The 19,757-nt window shown below is 43.8% G+C and overlaps 1 protein-coding gene across 9 annotated transcripts in view; it reads left to right on the forward strand.

The window, feature by feature from the left end:
• Positions 1 to 19,757, forward strand: part of dock6 (dedicator of cytokinesis 6) — a 152,200-nt gene that overhangs the window by 43,209 nt on the left and 89,234 nt on the right. For all 9 annotated transcript variants that reach the window (XM_078531490.1, XM_078531492.1, XM_078531491.1 and 6 more), the window contains exons 3-12: positions 2,204 to 2,379; positions 3,341 to 3,409; positions 7,006 to 7,135; positions 8,239 to 8,451; positions 11,852 to 11,937; positions 13,236 to 13,302; positions 14,013 to 14,162; positions 14,326 to 14,406; positions 15,630 to 15,786; positions 18,365 to 18,489. In XM_078531490.1, coding sequence (XP_078387616.1) covers positions 2,204 to 2,379; positions 3,341 to 3,409; positions 7,006 to 7,135; positions 8,239 to 8,451; positions 11,852 to 11,937; positions 13,236 to 13,302; positions 14,013 to 14,162; positions 14,326 to 14,406; positions 15,630 to 15,786; positions 18,365 to 18,489 — 1,254 coding nt within the window. The remainder of the gene's footprint in view (positions 1 to 2,203; positions 2,380 to 3,340; positions 3,410 to 7,005; positions 7,136 to 8,238; positions 8,452 to 11,851; positions 11,938 to 13,235; positions 13,303 to 14,012; positions 14,163 to 14,325; positions 14,407 to 15,629; positions 15,787 to 18,364; positions 18,490 to 19,757) is intronic.

Below are 19,757 nucleotides of genomic sequence, written 5' to 3' on the forward strand. Positions count from 1 at the left end.
TGCATACTGGGCACAATGAAGACAGAATATGACTGTTGAAGAGTCATATTGGACTTGAAATATTAACTCTGTTTCTCTCTCCAAAGATGCTGTCAGACCTCCTGAATTTTTCCAGCACTGTTTTTATTTTAGATCTCCAGCATCCACAGTATTTTTCTTTTATCTGTGTACTGGAGTCAGCCAAGCTGAGACTGGAAAAGCTCCTTTGAAGTCGAAGGCTCTGGTCTAGTAGTTCTTGAACTGTGTCTGTGGAAGTTAGCTGTCAACTCAGCTCTCCAGCTGATTGAGTACCAGTTCATGAGGTTATAGAACATTGTGAGGTCCTTGATTTTTCCCTTTCTGTAGATGGAATGCGTCCGTTGCTGCCCAGGCTTATTTCTCTGATGGAGCCTGTGAGGGAGGAAGGAAGTGAGCGAGTGATAAGCTGCATAATTTTCTCATTTGCTCACTCTGAGTCTTAATCAAGAGGTGAAATTGTGACGTTCAGGTCATGTATGCCTAGAGCGGATGTGGGCAGCAGATACTGATGTGTAGGTTTACAGTGTGGTTTCCAAAGGAAGCCATCAAACCACAAATAGGATGTGGGTGTCACTGGCAAGGCCAGCATTTATTGCCCATCCCTAATTGCTCACGAGAAGGTGGTGATGAGCCTTCTTGATGTGCTGCAGTCCTGTGGTAAAGGTACTCCCATAGTGTTATTAGGCATTTTGACCAGCACCAATGAAGAACAGCAATATATTTCTATGACAAGATGGTGTGTGACTTGTAGGGAAACTTGCAAGTGGCGGTGTTCCCTTAAGCCTGCTGCCCTTGTCCAAGGCAATAGGAGTATTGAGTTTGGGAGGTGCTGTTGAAGAAGTCTTGGCGAATATTTTAAAACATTTCTATTTAACATTTTATTTTCATCAAGCTGATGTAAGTTAGTGGCAGGGGCAAGGAACACTTTCCACTTCAGACTCGTAAACCTAGGTGTTCTGAACAGTTTTATGCACATAAAGTAAATAGGTATTGCCAATGGTAAACTAATGCTGTACAGGAAATCCAGGCTCCAGTGTCAGCATAAAACACTCCCAGGCAGGTACAGCATGAATTAGATATTAGAAAGCTTCCTGTATACTGTCCCAACCTTAGAAAAAGGACGGAGTGTAACTTTCCCATTTCCTGAACCTGCCATTGAATCGTTAATTAGGGCAAGTTATGAGCACGTAGGCACAAGGAACAGTGAGCGCACAAAGTCATACCATGTAGAGTCCCTACTGTCAGAAGATAGTTTTCATCTCAGCAGTTGGTCAGGATTTGAAGCCAGGCACCAGTGATGAAAGCTATTAGCAAAACTATCAGTCCTCAGATGATCATTTTAAAACTTAAGATGTTTATATTGAGTAAACAGGTAACTGGACAGTTGAATCGCCAATTTCTGCTCTTCCTGACCTCACCAATGAAGGTGTTGGGTAGTGAATTCCAGGCTATTGACTGAGCAATAATGAAGTAATGGCGATATAGAGCAGAATCATAGAATGGTTACAACGCAGGAGACGACCATTCAGTCAGTCAAGCCAGTTCTCTGCAAGAACAATTTAACTAGTTCCACTCCCAGCTTTTTCTCTGTAACCTTGCAAATGTTTTCCCTTCGAGTGGTTATGCTATTCCCTTTTTAAATTCACAATTAAGTCTGCCTCCACTACCCTTTCAGGCAGAGCCTTACAGATCATAACCACTCACTGCATTTAAAAAACACAGTTTTCCTGCGTCAGGATGATGTGTAACTTAGAATTGTGGTGGAGGCCATGAGAAGGAGCTTCTGCTGTAATCAGTTAGGTAAGTTGCTGCAGTGCATCCTGTCGATTACATACACTGCCGCCACAGTGTGTTGGATATTGAGTCCAGTGCTGGGACTGATCAAGTTGTTTACATCACAGACCCATAACTAGCAGCCCTTCACCCCACAGTAATACATTCTGGCCATTCAGACCACCTACTCTACTGTTCAGTTAGATCATGGTTGATTTATATCAACTCCATCTACCTGCCTTGGTTCTGTAACGCTTAATACCCTTGCCTGACAAGAATGCCTCACCCAGTCTTTTTTTCAAACTTTAGCTATCATTGGGTATTTCTCATAAGTGGACAATATGATAAATTCATACACTAATATTGCACTTTGCTGAAATTCCAGTGACATTATGTTTGTCATTCCTCACAGGTACCCCTTTCTGAAGTGGTGGAGCCCGTGGACTTTGAGGAGTACCTGACTACGCATCCTCCAGCCCCAGAACCAGGCCCACTCCGAGAACTACTCGAGTTTCCTGCAGACGATATTGAAGTAGCATACGAGCCACGGGAATGTCGAACTGTGGAGCCTGGGGTTCCCGAGGAAGTGTGAGTATAGCTACACATCTGGAGTTGAAGTCTTGGTTCATGGAACAGCAATCAAACATAAAATTCCACTCTTCATCCAATTCATGTCTCCTTGCCAGTTTGGGGGCACTGGGGCACTGAATTTTCTACATCTGCTCTCTTTGGCGCTTGATCAACCAACAGCAGGAGCCCAGTGGAAGTATGGTCAGCCAGCTGGTGACAAGCTTATTTATTCTTGGCCCTGGCATGGGTCATCTCTCTTCTGCCCAGAACACTAGCAACCTATCCTACTCCCTATCTCCATAACCTTCTCCAGCCCTAAAACACCGAGATATCTGTGCCTCTACAATTCTGGCAGGAAAACGTATCCCTGATTTTAAGCATTTCTCCATGGGTGGCTGTGCCTTCAGTTGCCGAGGCCCCAAACTCTGGAATCTCCTTCCTGAACCTCTCTACCTTTCTATTTCTATCCCTCTCTCCCTCGCTCTCTCTTTTAAGCTGCTCCTTCAAACCTAACTTTAGATCAAGGTTTTAGTCATCTGTCCTTCTGTGGCACGGTGCTGAATTTTGTTTGATAATTGTTCCTGTGATGTGCCTTGGGATATTTAACCATATCAATGGCACTATATTAATGTAAGTTGTTGAAGCAAACCGACTTGTATGATACCAAGTCCCATTACCTGCAGGATGGGAAGAGGCCACTCAACGGGATGACTACCCCAACTGTTCTGACAGGAGCTAGTGCATAAATATCAAAGATTGGAATTGAAACATTGACCTTCTAGTTGAGCAGCCAGTGCTTTAGGAGGCTGTTTTGTTAAAAGATCTGATGAATGAAGGCCCGGTAACTTAAAGCTCCAACTAGAGCATTGTCTAGGCAGATTGGTCTTTGACAAATACTGAAAAAGATTATGTATTCATCCAGAGCAAAAGGACTGTCTGTAGCTATTGCATTTACATGAATTTTTTTTCCCTTTTCCAGGGGAATGGACCCTCGTGTGAGGGATGCAGTGCAGATCTACACCGAAGACTGGGTCATTGTTCACAGAAAGTGGGTTTCTTGTGATTTACCTTTTGTATTTTTGTTAATTGATTGAGTTTGCTCTGCTTGTTTATTGCTGATGTGCTGCACTTAGGAAGCTAGATGGGCAAATAACTTCTATGAGGAAATTGAAGAGAGCAGAAGTGAGATTGGAGAATAAGTGGGCTTTGACACTTCAAGACTTGGGTCCAATCCTAATTTTTGTTAGGACGGTGTTGATTACAGAATGGTGTCTCTTTAAAAGAAGTCTTTGTAGTCTTCAGTAGATTAACACCAAGCCTTTGTTAACTACTTGTAATTATATACATATATAAACGGTACAGACAAGGAGCTATCTCCACGTCTAGGTTGTTACACACCTCTGCTCAACACCACACTAACCCTAGGTCTGGGTCATGTGCCTTCTTGCACCACTGAGCTATGATACAGCAGGTAGTATTTGTCAGACTGACCAGACCCACAATGGAAACTTGGCCATGCTATCAAAATGGTTTTGCAATTTGTATTTATTACGAAGGTTTGTGCATTGAATTCGGAAGTAATGAGTCCACTGACACCTTTAGAGATTTTAAAAAACTGAATTAAAACATTTATTAGCAAAAGAAAAGGATTAAAACACATGCACAAGATTATTATACAAATCTCAAAATTCCTAATTTAACATGACTCCCAACTACACACCCCCTTTAAGGCAAGATGGTTGTCCTCGGCCCAACCATCTTCAACTGATTCATCAATGACCTTCCTTCCATTAGAAGGTCAGAAGTGGGGATGTCCGCTGATTATTGCACGATATTCACCATTTGTGACACCTCAAATACTGAAGCAGTCCATGCCCAAATGCAGCAAAACCTGGACAATATCCAGGCTTGGGCTGACAAGTGGCAAGTAACATTCGAGCCACACAAGTGCCAGGCAATCACCATCTCTAACAAGAGAGAATCGAACCATTGCCCCTTGATGTTCAATGGCATTACCATCACTGAATTCCCCACTATCAACATCGTAGGGGTTACCATTGACCAGAAACTGAACTGGACTAGCCATATAAGCACTCTGGCTACAAGAGCAGGTCAGAGGCTAGGAATCGTGTGACGAGTAACTCACCTCCTGACTCCCAAAGCCTGTTCACCATCTACAAGGCACAAGTCAGGAGTGTGATGGAATGCTCCCCACTTGACTGGATGAGTGCAGCTCCCGCAGCGCACAAGTAGCTTGACATCGTCCAGAACAAAGCAGCCTGATTGATTGGCACCACATCCACAAACATTCACTCCCGCACCACCAACGCACATTAGCAGCAGTGTGCACCATCTACAAGATGCACTGCAGGAATTCACCATGGCTCCTTCGACAGCACCTTCCAAACCCATGACCACTACCATCTAGAAGGACAAGGGCAGCAGATAGATGGGAACACCACCACCTGAAAGTTCCCCTCCAAGTCACTAACCATCCTGACTTGGAAATATATCGCTGTACATTCACTGTTGCAGGGTAAAAATCCTGGAACTCCCTTCCTAACAGCACTGTGGACTGCAGCAGTTCAAGAAGGCAGCTCGCCACCACCTTTTCAAGGGCAATTAGGGGTGGGCAATAAATGCTGACCCAGCCAGCGATGCCCACATCCCATGAATGAATATTTTTTAAAAAACAGTCCAAACTAGATTTTAAATGTAGAGAGGCAATCCAGCAAGGTTACCACAGCACCTACTGGTCAGTGGAATTCCAAAGGCTTTTTAACACAACTTTGGTTACTGGACCAGCAGACTTCTGCAAAGGGGCTACGGGCTGTTTCCCCAAGCCTTTTTTTTTGCAAAAATATACTTTATTCATAAAATATCTTCAACCACATTCCAAACCATTTCAAAAACACCATTACAAGGGTACAATCAGGTTTAACTTTTGCAAAATGTATCACCAGGTGCATCAGTACAAACAATATTACAATCATTTACAGCCTTTCATTTTGAGCTGTACAGCCCGAGGGGATTTAAACAGTTCCCAGTCCCTCGGTGCGCTGTGGCAGAAAGGTCTTAGACAGACACCCTTCCCCATTGCGCCTTTGCGGCAGCTGCCCCAAGCTTTAGTGCGTCCCTCAACACGTAGTCCTGGACTTTGGATTGTGCCAGTCTGCAACACTCGGTCGGGGACAACTCTTTGTGCTGGAAGACCAACAAGTTTCGGGCAGACCAAAGCGCGTCTTTCACCGAGTTGATGATCCTCCAGCTGCAGTTGATGTTTGTCTCGGTGTGTGTCCCTGGGAACAGCCCGTAGAGCACAGAGTCCTGTGTCACAGAACTGCTCGGGATGAACCTCGACAGCAACCACTGCATCTCTCTCCAGACCTTCTTTGCAAAGGCACAATCCACAAGGAGGTGAACAACGGTCTCTTCCCCACCACAAGCCTGTTTCACACAGTGTATCTTTTCGATCTTACAAGGCCGCACCTGATACAATCCTCCATCCTTCTTTAAATATATTTCTTCCTCTTTAATCTGTAAATCCTATTGTTTCCATATGTCTTTTCTCATACTATAAAAATCTTTCATGTTGTCAATGTGGACTTTTCCTTCTGGGAAAAATAAATGCAATAACCTTGCCCTATTTATTTTTCAGTTGTAATTTATTTGTCAGTTGTAAAACTTGATCATGTTTCTTTGAAAACCAAACACTTCTCCCCTTATCTTAAAATGCAAATTTCGTTCACACCCTATCCACTGAGACTTTTACCCTAGCTCACTCATTAGCATTTCAAACATTCTTTTTGCAGCTAACTCTTTTGATAATTTCAGCCTTGCAGTCCGACTCTAATTCAATAAAATCAGCCACACAATGTGGTAGTTTTGTGATAGTGTGGACGGTACTGTACTCAGCCCCATATTAACCCTGTATGTGCCAGACCCTCCTACCTCAATTTTGTATCTGTAAAATATTGAAACTCAAAAGGCTGAACCATTGATTTGTGAATGTACAGGTGTTAATTTGAAAATGAATACGCCTGTGTTTTCACCTTCCATCAAAGTTCAACATTTTGACCTCACTAAAATGCTTGTTCAGGTTATGAGGGAATCACATCGGCACATTGTAGCACCTTGTGCAATGCCAGGTTCTAAAGTGTAGGGGCAGGCAGCGTAAGTGAAGCTTTTGTAGTGGCTAAAACGTCTAGTAATAATTAAAATTGATTTTTATTTTTAATTTCAAATTTTGCACTAATTCTTCAATATTATTTTTCCAGTAAGTCAAGAATCTTAAACCTCAACATCCACTGCTTGTGACATATGAGCCTCACTGTACTTAGCTTCGTCACTATAGCAGCTTTTATATTTAGACCAACAGCAGTGATCGACAGTTTTTCTATTACCATTATCTTTGAGAATGGTTTTCAAGCTGTGATCAGCATCTCCAGTGTAATTTCACTCAGTCAACTCATAAAAGTGACCACAACTCTCCTCAGTCTTAACCCCGTCCTTGCCTCTTTAACTTTCTGTTACTTTAGAGAAGTCAAGAATGTGAAAAGGCCATTGACTCACTGTACCCAGGCCCTTGATTTTATTCCCTTCTCTCATTGTCGTAACCTTGAATTTCATTTTTATTTGGAAAAGGTACCAAAAGCTGAGCACTGCGTTTAACCCCAACACATTGGAGAAACAGCGTGAGAGGCAGCGGGGCCTGCCCAAGCAGACCTTTGAGTCTGATGAAGTTGTTGATGACCGAGGAAGCCAGGATGATCAGGTATTTGGGAAGGAAGAATGTTGAAATGTTAGTTTGGTGCTTGGATGCATTTTTGAGTGTGGAAGTTTACACCAGCGATTGCTATCTGATAGCAAGTTCCACAAAAATCACAAAGGCTCGATGCTGAGAGCATGGTTCCCCTTATGGAAGAGACTAGAACTAGGAGATAATTTTAAAAATAAGGGATCTTCCATTTAAGCCAGATGAGATTTTTTTCTCTGAGGGCCATGAGTCTGTGGAATTCTCTTCCCCAGAGAGCAGTGGAGGCTGGGTCATTGAATATTTTTAAGGCTGAGTTAGACAGGTTCTTGACTGACAAGGGAGTCAAAGGCTGCAGGGGATAGATAGGAAAGTGGAGCTTAGACCACAATCAAATTAGCCATGATCTTATCAAATGACGAAGCAGGCTCAAGGGGCTGAATGGCCTATTCCTGCTCCTAATTTATAAGTTCATCCAAATGTAATTTTCCTACCTGCATCGTTCAGGGAGTCAGCAAAGGCCCACATTTACAATACTGTGAGGAGAGTCTCTCACACTTCTGTCATGCATCTTGTAGCAGCTGAAGCAGGAGTGGTTGTGCTGCAGCTGGAGCAGGTGACACATCTGTTTCAAGGAAACACAAAACTGCAGACACTGGGGTTTAAACTCATGGCAAATCGCATAGTTGCCACTGGCATTTATCCTGTGAAAACCTGTGGAAGTCGAGCATCACTCAGAAAGGAACAGCTTTGATGTTTCGGGCCTAGCTTTCAGAAATTAAATAGATAATATTTGAAAATTTGCATAGCTATGGGGAAAGGGTAGGGGAGTGGGACTAGTGGAACAACTGTTACGAGACCCAGTGCAGGCACAGTGGGCCTAATAACATTCTGAAATATATGATTCTATGATTTATAGCCCCACAGTTCTGATGCCTGAAACATGAATGATTTCCCTTTCTTCACATATACTGTTCTCCAGCCTTTTTCTATAATTGTTTCACCTGCTCCCTTGGTTAGGCAGTGGTGCTTGACAGTGTTGGTGGGGGGGCTTTGGTGGTGAAACGAGGAGCAATACTTGATAAATAAAAGCTGCAAATGACTTGTTCCCCTTTTGCTGGTAGGATGAGTTGAAGCGAAGATCAGTATCTCTGGATGACACACCACGTGGAAGCTGGGCCTCCAGTATTTTTGACCTGAAGAACTCCACCGCCGACTTGCTGCTGCCCAGCCTCCTGGAGCGCACGGCCATCGATGAAGTGGACAGACGCAATGGGGAGCAGAGGAAAGAGAACCGACACAGGGAAGTGCTGGCACTCTTCCCACCGCCAGATGAGGTAAAGTAATGGTTGGGGTGGGTGGGGTGGTCTTGTTTAATGCTGCAATCTCAGGCAATGAGAATAGTTTCCGCACAGCCGATCGCTTTAGAGCTCTGCTACCAGATTGCGACAAATACTGATAGCATGATGGAACCAGATTCATTCGTAGCTTACCAGAGGAAAATAGATAAATATTTGTAGGATAGAAAAATTGAAGGGATGTGGGGAAAGAGTGGGCGAGTGGGACTGGATTGCTTTTCAGAAGGAGTCTGGGCAGATTTGACAGGCTGAATAGCAGCCTCCTATGTGATGCTGTTCTATGATTCTATGAAATTGCAGTGATGCAGGTTCATTTTACTGACCCTTCCTGAAGACACACTGGTTTCAGATCTGTGGCCATTAGCAGCCTTCGCATACCTCGTCCTAGAGACTACCCTTCACATGTAGCTCAGACACCAAAAGTCAGCTGGTATTCCACAGTGTGGGTCTTTGTAACGAAGCCCTGTCCAGTTATTAACCTGGCATCCATGTACCTATTCAATACCACTTCAAGGATAGTGATTGGAGCAGGACTCCTCTTCCATCCAAACCTGGGGACAGAGGGCATTGGAAGTGTTCACCTAACTTAAGATCAACTAACTCAGCATAAGTGCAGGTTGTTCTTAGGATCTCCCTGGCCGACATGGCTCAGTTTCACAGTGGTCTGTACGTTTTACCCACTGAGCCATCAGGGGTTTTAGTTACCATCAAGTCCCACTTGAAAGTTGGTAATTTCCTGTTAGTTTATGTTAATGGGATTGCATTGACCAGAGGGTGCTACTCTATTTTTTTCTATTCGTTCACAGCATGTGGGCTTCACTGGTTGGGCCAGCCTTTATTGCCCATCCCTAGTTGCCCTTAAGAAGGTTTAAAACCCTTCATTTAAAACCTTTCCACTCATACCACTGTCTCCCTAGTCTGTGTGATCTGTGTATTGAAGATCCTTAGAAAGCAGCTGTTATTCTTCACTCCCCCATCACCCCCAACTATTCATCCCCTTCTCATGGCTCCTTCTCATGGCCCCTTCCCATGCAATCGCAGAAGGTGGAACATCTGCCCCTTTGCCTCCTCCCTCCTCACCGTCCAAGGCCCCAAACACCCCTTTCAGTTGAAGCAGCGCTTCACTTGCACCTCCTTCAATTTGGTCTACTGCATTTGCAGCTCCCAATGCGGTCTCCTCTACATCGAGGAGACTGAAAGCAGACTGGCTTACAGCTTTGTGGAACACCTTTGCTCAGTCTGCAAGCATGACCCAGACCTTCCTTTCGCACACGTTTCAACTCACCAGCTTGCTCCCATGCCCATATTTGCATCCTTGGCCTGCTGCAATGTTCCAGTGAAGCCCAAAGCAAACTGGACGACAGCATCTCATCTTCCGATTAGGCACTTAACAGCCTTCCAGACTTAACATTGAGTTCAACAACTTCAGACCATGAGCTCTGTCCCCTATCTTTACCCCTTTTCAATCTAATTTTAAAAAAATGTACTTGTATTTGTATTTTTTATTTATTTATTTATTTATTTATTTATTTATTTTTATCCTTTCCCAACCAACGACCCGCCCACAGCGCCATTTTCAATGGTTTCAATGTTGTGCTTTCACAGAGCGTTGACTCTTATTCTGCAATTAACACATTCTGTTCTTAACTTTATGCCACTATCAGCATCTTCTTTAGTCTTTAACAGTACCATTAATACTCCCTCTGTCTTGTGTCCATGACATCTCTGTCAATCCCTCCTTAGCTCCCACCTATCCCTGACCTATCTTGCTCCACCTGCTCCACCCCTTCATAAACGATATGAAATCGACCATGTTTCTACTTGTCACCAGTTCTGAAGAAGAGTCATACGGACTCAAAACGTTAACTCTGTTTCTCTCTCCACAGTATTTAGCTTTCGTCAGTTGTTATTCTCCCCTAGTTTCGCTTGGAAGGTACCATCCTTCTTCTAAGGATGAGGCAAGAGCTTAGATTTCTGTCATGATTCATATTTAAATAGCCAGGGAGACATAGTAACATGTGGCCTCAAACCTGTGCCTAACCTCAGCCGAGGTGTTGGGGAAGTGCAGATCACTGGTGAAATGCTTCTTCAGTAAGACAGAGGCGGAAGGGCAGGAAATATCCCAAAGCCAGCCTCCTACACACCCCAACAGCTAGCTTGACAACAGTAAAGTTAGGAGCTTCTAGCCTAGGAAATGGTCTGTGGCAGAGTATGGAGTGCTAAAACCATAGATCAAAAAGGAAACTGAAACCATCAAAAATACCACTTAAACTGCTTTGTGCACCTTTGAGTTTTGTCTTCCTGCCATCTGATGCTTTGTAAATGCATATGATACAATACCACCTTTATGAAAATATTGAATGGGGTCTAGTTAGTCTCAATCCCACTTTAGAAGAGTTTATAACTATTTGGAATTTTGGCACCACCTTGTGGATGAAGTAACAGGTGGCACTGATCAGGAGTGAAAGGGGCTGGTACAGTGCTGCTCCTTTGGCTAAAAATCTCTTGAAACGTACCCAGGGAGCCTCCTAAATATCTTTTCAGATGTTGTCGTCAATGAGGGTGTTGCCACAGAGCAGCCATGATGCTGTGCTTGGTATTCCCGTTCCATTCATGGCCACCACAAGTGAGGTTTCCAAAAGCTGAAAACTAACCTTCTTCCCCGAGGTCACAATCACTGAGAAGAGACATGTCACTTTCCCCCTTGCTTGATGCTTTCAAAATCAAGAAAAAGCCACAATGAGCAAAATTCATGATTTCACTTAAGAAACAGATGCAGAAGGTGATATAGCGATGCTTACCCTTGGTGCTGATCTTGCCCTTGGCATCAGGCAGTGTTTTCTCACGGGTTCGTGTGAGTGGTGTCTTCTCCACAGCGCTTTGTAGGCCCAATGTCATTGCCTGTTCTGGAAGAGGATGATTGAGAGGCACTGTTATATCTACATATGTGACCTTTGACATTGGATGATAATTCTGCACAATACAAAGTCCGATGTAATGGAGAAATACTTCTAATTGCTGACTTCTAAATGCAGCCAGCATTTCACTGATCAGGAATACTCCGTCCATTCTGATCTGCACTGCTCATTAGCTCAGGAGTAGTCCTCGTCATGGATGCTGAGCCTAGAACTTGCCTCTCTCTTTGTTGATCTAAGCATTGATGGTAAAAGCTTGTCAACAGTTCTACCAAGTCCTGCTGGAAAACAGGAGACACTAAGTATTTATTGGTCGTTAGTGCTAACCTTGACATACAAATAGAGTTTGCAGATAGCAAACAGGTAATGGATGCAGCCATCATTTGCATGTTAATCTCTGTTACTTTAAAAAGTAATTCGGCGTTTTCTGTGCACAATTGCTGATTGTATTTTTCCACTCTCAGGATGAAGCGGTTGAACGATGCACTATTCCAGAAGTCCCCAAAGAACATTTTGGACAACGAATTCTTGTAAAATGCCTGTCATTGAAGTGAGTAGAGGCCCTTTACAGCACAGAAGTGATTTTCTCACACTCCTGCACCATGTTGAACATAAAATGGGTGTGTGCACATATTAACCCGAGGATAGTGAAATCGCAGGTGGGCTTGGGTATGTCTCAGTAAGTGGGTTAAATACTACATGTAGCACAAGTCTGAAGAGAAAACCAGGGTATTGTTTGTAATATTTCACCCAGCATTCAGTATTGGCACCCCCAATAATTTTACTTTTTTTTTACCTTCCCAATAATAACGACATGGTGTAAACCACATAGGCTATATATTTGCCTCCTTCGTTTGCTCGTCTTAAGATGCCACCTCATGCTAAGGTTCAACATCTATTTGGGTATGAGCCCAGGGCACCCAAAATAAGCAGGCTGTTTGACTGTGGGGCGGGGGGAGGTCATCATGGCAGGACCCAATCTTGTCCTTGCCCAACGCCCACATGATGGATATTTCACAGGGAAACTCCACCCTTCCCCTAATTACCAAGAATTGATGAAGCTGCTGTACAGTGAATGGAGTGGGGGCCCTGACCAATTATTTCCTACCCTCCACCCATACTGAATTGCTTTTGAATGAGTCAATCAGTCTAACAATAGGAGCATTCCTACTGTAACTCAGCATTCCTCTAAGTGTCTTCATTCTCTAGTTCACTTGCAAGTAAACCTATCAGTTTCTTCATGAATCTTGTGCTTGTCAAGTTGAAGGATGTCGGTATTTGGATATATTAGTTTACATTATTTACCACCAATGTTGGCATCAATCACTTTAGGAAAGGTGTAGAGTAGGTTACATGAAGATTTAGTCTCCACCAAATTCAACAACATGTCTCAAACCCAGTCTCAGAAAAAAAGGTCAGTAGCGTTTTTCGCCTTCCCAAGCTACTCTGGCCTTTGAGTACGATTTGGCACTGAACTTTGAGACTTTGCTTTCTAGAATCTGGATTGAGACAGCCCAAACCCTTTTTTGTATGGGAGAGAGCAGTTTCATGCAGTCTTGGATGGTGTATTCCCTAGATCCTGTACGTGCTTAAATTCATTATTAACACATTTAGTAATGTCACATTCACTATTAACACACTTAGCAACATAGGCAGATATGAGTATGTTTGATCCTTTGTGAAGGAATATTGATTTGTGCAGGATAAGAAGTGCTTCAATTTCTTGTAAATCTGTGTTGGAGTTTTATTGTGTTTCTGTTAATCCAAGAGACGCTGGCTGTGCACTTAGTGCAGCAGCAAAAAGTCTGCCTCTGAGTGATATATTTGTTTTCTTCCCTTTCATCAAAGGTTTGAAATTGAAATCGAGCCCATATTTGGGGTTCTTGCCCTTTATGATGTGAAGGAAAAGAAGAAGGTAAGTGACTGTTCTAACAGGTGTTCCATCTTGTATTTTTTTTGCATTTTATTCTGTGTGACAGTGGCAGGTGGGTGTTCGAATTCTGCATTAAGGTGATGGAAAAATAGTAATTGCTGAGAAAATGAACATTGTTATTGGATTTTACACCCAGTAATGGTTTCTACCATATCCCTGATCCCTCATCAGCTGGAAAATGATCATTCATTATATGGCTTCCTAATGTGAGCACAGTTTTCTCTGTAACCATCAACACTAATGCTGCTTTATCTTCAACTGTATTGAAGCTTTGCTCTGGGGTTGTTGTCTGTTACTTCTTTAAGACAGGCTGCTGCTGCTCCCATGTGGGGAACCCTAATTTAATTGAGCTAGCCAGCAACTGACAAAGCAGGCAATGCTGGCAGATGCCAACATTCACCCAAAAATGGGAATTTAACTTGTAATCAGGATGTTTGAAGTCAGCTTCCCACAGGAGTTACCTGGTGTAACTGTCAATACAAAATGTGTGCCAGCTTTGATCAGGTGTTTCACGATATTGTAGCCCATCCATTGTATTGTCCATTGTCACATGGAAGAATGGTTTACTGTCTCTGTGTCGGAATTGCTTATTGTCTCGTGTGGTCCCTCCTTGAGGTTAACTACTGATTGGGATGAAGCTGCTCGAACCCCTTTGACTAAACTAACAACATTTTTTCTGCTGTTCGCTGTAGATTTCTGAAAACTTCTATTTTGATTTGAATTCGGACCAAATGAAGGGCTTGCTCCGCCCTCATATTCCCCATGTTGCTATATCGACGTTGGCCAGGTCTACCATCTTCTCTATAACATATCCTTCTGCTGACATATTCCTGGTAATTAAGGTAAGGATGTGGCTTCCCCCTGGTGTATCTTTTAAAATTCTCTTTTGAGCTAAAATTTTTACATTGCCATTTACCTTACATTTTCATCCCCTTTGAGGTTGCTGATCTTTCTTGGTGTATTTAATCTGGAACATTTTTCACTTTGCGCTTCTTCCCATTGCAGCTTGAAAAGGTTCTGCAGCAAGGTGACATTGGGGAATGTGCTGAACCCTACCTGGTTATGAAGGAGTCTGATTCCACTAAGGTAAGCAGAAAACACGCCTGTCTAATCATCATTCACTGTAGAGAATTCTTAATGTAATCCATCAGTTGCTAGAAAGTTCACTGCAAAAATGAATGGTATCTCAGCCATTTAGTGTATGTGTGTGTGTATATATATATATATATATATACATATATATGTATGGGGGAGCATAGAAGTAGGGGTCACGGTTTCATAATAAGGGGTCAGCCATTTCAAACTGAGATGAAGATAAATTTCTTCACTGAGGGCTGTGAATCTTTAGAATTCTTTAAGATTCATCCACAACATCCTGTGGATGCTCAGTCATTGAATATACCCAAGACTGAGATTGATACATTTTTGAATACTAAAGGAATCGAGGAATATGGGGACAATGAAGGAAAGTGGAGTTGAGGTAGAAGATCAGCAGTGATTGTATTGAATGATGGAACAGGCTCAAAGGGCTGAATGGCCTAATCCTGCTCCAATTTTTCTATGTTCTTGATAATTGTTTTAGCTGAGTAGTAAGGTTGAGAATGGAACCTCAGCGAAACATGGCATAATCCCATGGTTTGTTGCTGTATGATGCCTTTCTAAAACTTGGCGTCGCAATGTTGATAGTTGCTAAATGCTCACATTGGCATAAGACACATTTACAGTACTGCATTGTTGCTTCAAGACCCTTTTCCCAGCATATGTCAGTTTGTGGCATATACCTTGGATTTGGGAGGTGATGGGTTCAAGGCTCTGCCCTGTGTGGTCCTAATTGGAGTGCTGCATTTCAGAGGAACCCTTCCCCATGAGCCTGTTCCAGCAGTTCAGTTGGATGTTAAAGATCCCATGGCACTATTCAGAGAAGCGCAGGGTGTTCTCCCAGCATCCTGGCCAATATTCTTTCCTCAGCCATCACCACCAAATGCAGATTAATTTGTCGTTGATTCATCACTAAATGTGGGATTTTGCTGTGCCCATAATGGTTGCTGCATTTGCCTTCATAACTAGTCATTATTTCACAAGTGAGTTATTTTTAAGATAATGGTGTTTATGAGATACAATTTTGTGCTAGTCTTCTAGCTGTCTGCTACTTTTCAATTCTCTCCTTTTTAAAATTTTTCTTCATCTATCTGTATCTCTCTCTCTCTCCGTCTATCTTCTTGTCGTGATGTTCCCTTTGCCACTCTCGGAATACTTATCTGGAGCTTACTGTTGAACACATGTCTCCTTTGTTTGTGTCACCTGCCCAGCACAAGGAGAAAGTGGAGAAGTTGAAGAACCAGGCAGAGCAGTTCTGCAGCAAGTTGGGTAAATTCCGAATGCCCTTTGCCTGGACTGCCATCCACCTCATGAACATTGTAAGCAGCGCCGGGAGCCTGGAGCGCGAGTCCTCAGACTCAGAAAGCGGTGAGATACTACACATGGCTCCATTCTGCCCTGCTCAAGCTGATCCTTTTCAAAGTCAGATCTATTAAGTGGTTTGTTTGACTCAAGTCAGGTGCGCATTAGTAAGTGCATGTTGGTATCAGCGTGAATTTCAGGATCAATCCTTCCAGCCACAAAGTTTTACGTTTATATATTTTTTTGTGTTCACGGGATATGGGCTCCGCTGGCTGGGCCAGCATTTATTGCCCGTCCCTAATTGCCCTTGAGAAGGTGGGGGTGAGCTGACTTCTTGAATTGCTGCAGTCCATGTGGTGTAGGTACACCCATAGTGCTGTTAAGGGAGTTCCAGGATTTTGACTCAGCAAAAGTGAAGGAATGGCGATATTGTTCCAAGTTGGGGTGGTGAGTGACTTGGAGGGGAACTTGCAGATGGTGGTGTTCCCAGGCACCTGCTGCCCTTGTCCTTCTAGATGGTAGAGGTTGTAGGTTTGAAAGGTGTTGTTGAAGGAGCCTTGGTGAGTTGCTGCAGTGCATCATGTATATGGTACACTCTGTTGCCACTGTGCATCAGTCGTGGGGAGAGTGAATGTTGAAGGTGGTAGATGGGGTGCCAATCAAGCGGGCAGCTTTGTCCTGGATGTTTTTAAGCTTCTTGAGTGTTGTTGGAACTGCACACATCCAGGCAAGTGGGGAGTATTCCATCACACTTCTGACTTGTAGATGGTGGACAGGCTTTGTGATGCCTGGAGGTGAGTTACTCGCTGCAGAATTCCCAGCTTCTGACTGCTCTTGTAGCCAAAGTATTTATATGGCTGGTCCAGTTCAGTTTCTGGTCAATGGTCACCCCCAGGATATTGATAGTGGGGGATTCAGCGATGGTAATGCCATTGAATGTCAAGGGGTGATCGTTGAATTCTCTCTTGTTGGAGATGGTCATTGCCTGGCACTTACGTGGCATGATTGTTACTTGCCATTTATTGCCCCAAGCCTGAATATTGTCCAGGTCTTGCTGCGTGGGCATGAACTGCTTCAGTATTTGAGGAGTCACAAGTATGCTGAACATTATGCAATCATCAGCGAACATCCCCACTTCTGACCTTTTGAAGGAGGGAAGGTTATTGATGAAGCAGCTGAAGATGGTTGGCCCAAGGACACTAACCTGAGAAACTCGTGCTGTGATATGATATCCTGGAACTGTAATGATCGACCTTTAACAACCACAACCATCTTCCTCTGTGCTAGGTGACTCCAGCCAGCAGAGAGTTTTCCCCCCGATTCCCTTTGATTTCAATTTTGCTAGGGCTCCTTGATGCCCCACTTGGTCAAGTGTGGCCTTGATGTCAAGAGCAGTCCCTGTCACCTCACCACTTGAGTTCAGTTCTTTTGTCCATGTTTGGACCAAGGCTGTCATGAGGTCAGGTGCTGAGTGGCCCGAATGGAACCCAAACTGTGTGTCAATAAGCAGTTATTACTGATTAAGTGCCATTTGATAGCACTGTCAATGACCCCTTCCATCGGGATGATGATCGGGAGTAGACTGATGGGACGGTAATTGGCTGGGTTGGATTTGGTTGGCACCTTTCATGCACTAAAACATCCCATGGGCTTCACAGTAGCATCATCAGACAAAATTTCACACTGAACCACATAAGGAGATATTAGGGCAGGTGAACAAGTCTGAACCTACAGTTTCTCTTGTATCCAGCAGGATTATTGTTGCAACGACACTTCACCCAATGGGTAAAACTAACCCGCCTCACGACAGTCTAATCCCAATTCGCATTCCCATCAGCAGGCAAGCATCCAATGCTTGGTAAATTCTGCTTCACACTGACAGGAAGAACCAACATCAAAGGTCTTAAGGAGCATCTTAAGAGGAGAGAGAGGTGGTGAGGTTTAGGAGGGAATTCTGGAACTTAGGGCCTAGAACACTTGAAAGTGTGACAAAAATTGAGGATGCACAAGGAGCCAGAGTGCCAGATTCTCAGAGTGTCTTCAGGTTAGAGGATGTCAGAGCTAGGGAGGGATGAGACCCTGGAGAGATCTGAGTACAAGGATTTTCTGGATACACATTAGCCTCTCCCCTTAGTTTCTCGCTGAACCTGTTCAAATTCTATTCTCTGGTGAATAAAGGCTGAGTGTTTCTCGAGATCTGTAGGCTCTGTTTACTAGTGTGCTCCGAAGTTAGGTAGCTGGGTGTGTACTGGCTTAGTAAAGCCACTCTGACCTTGAAACCTTACAATATGGCTTTGTTGAACTGATGTCACGGCTTCATCCAGCTAGAAAATCCAAGCTAGTGAATGTATTATTTTACGATGTTGGACCAGCTCAGAATCTTACACTGTAGGTCATTAGAACAGGAAGTTGTTTTAGTGTGTTGCCATTAAAGTAGAGACTGTAACACTATTTAAAAAGGAACCTAATAAATATTTGATTAGGTTTGGGGGAAAGGTAATAATAGAGAGCTCCAGCTGAAGAGCGAGAACTGGCATAGGTCATGTGGGCCTCACTGGTTGTATGTTGAAGGGGGACGTTTGGCACCAGAAGTAGTAATGAAGGGAAACAGGTGCTATACCCTTTTATTATGGTTTTTATCTAGAGCGAAAGGGAACGTGGACAGACCGGAAGAAAAGGACGTTGGAGCGGATGAGCATTGGGGATGATACCTGCAACTACACCAACTTCAGACCAGCTACCCTGACTGTCACAAACTTCTTCAAACAGGTAAATGATAAAAAGAGACTTTAAGGCCAAAATAAATAGTCCAAGGCAAACAAATGTGGCTTCGTTGGGGCCCAGACTCAAACATCATCTTGCTTGGGGGGAAAAAAAGAAAGCCAGTTACTCACCTGGAGGCTGAAGTTCACAAGTTATTTTCCTGAATGAGCTAAACTGCTTACCAATGACTGCAGATGGTTTCATTAATCGAGTTGAAACATGATCTTGAAAGGAGTACGTGGGCCACATTAGCAGATTAAAGGTCATTGCTTGAGATTCCAGCCTCTTTGTGCAATGTCCTGGGAGACCAGCGAGTGCCATTTAATAGAAGCATAGAGTAGTACAGCACAGGAAGCCATTGGACCCATCGGATGTCCATAATGCGCGAGACGTTTCATTGTGGTTCCTTTTTACCTCCTTTAGCCCCCTCTTTCTTGATGACTATGAGGCTTAAACTTCTCTGACCCTTCCTCTTAGCTCATGAGCTTTGTGAACATCAAGAAGAGAGTTTGGTGTACATTTTGCTGTGCTGGGTTCACTTTGACATAAACCCATGTCAAAAGGGACTTATGCCCGAATCCTGAAATTGTGTGCATCAGTTCATAATTGTATCAATAACGGCATGGTGGTATGGGTGAATTGTAGATATGGCGATATGGGTGGATTGTAGGCATGGCGGTGTGGGTGAATTGTAGGCATGGTGAATTGTAGGCATGGCGGTGTGGGTGAATTGTAGGCATGGCGGTGTGGGTGAATTGTAGATATGGCGATATGGGTGGATTGTAGGCATGGCGGTGTGGGTGAATTGTAGGCATGGCGGTGTGGGTGAATTGTAGATATGGCGGTGTGCGTGAATTGTAGGCATGGCGGTGTGGGTGAATTGTAGGCATGGCGGTGTGGGTGAATTGTAGGCATGGCGGTGTGGGTGAATTGTAGATATGGCGATATGGGTGGATTGTAGGCATGGCGGTGTGGGTGAATTGTAGGCATGGTGAATTGTAGGCATGGCGGTGTGGGTGAATTGTAGGCATGGCGGTGTGGGTGAATTGTAGATATGGCGATATGGGTGGATTGTAGGCATGGCGGTGTGGGTGAATTGTAGGCATGGCGGTGTGGGTGAATTGTAGATATGGCGGTGTGCGTGAATTGTAGGCATGGCGGTGTGGGTGAATTGTAGGCATGGCGGTGTGGGTGAATTGTAGGCATGGCGGTGTGGGTGAATTGTAGACATGGCAGTGTGGGTGAATTGTAGGCATGGCGGTGTGGGTGAATTG

This window comes from Cetorhinus maximus, chromosome 28 (assembly GCF_964194155.1).
Source record: "Cetorhinus maximus chromosome 28, sCetMax3.hap1.1, whole genome shotgun sequence".
NCBI classification, from domain to species: Eukaryota; Metazoa; Chordata; class Chondrichthyes; order Lamniformes; family Cetorhinidae; genus Cetorhinus; species Cetorhinus maximus.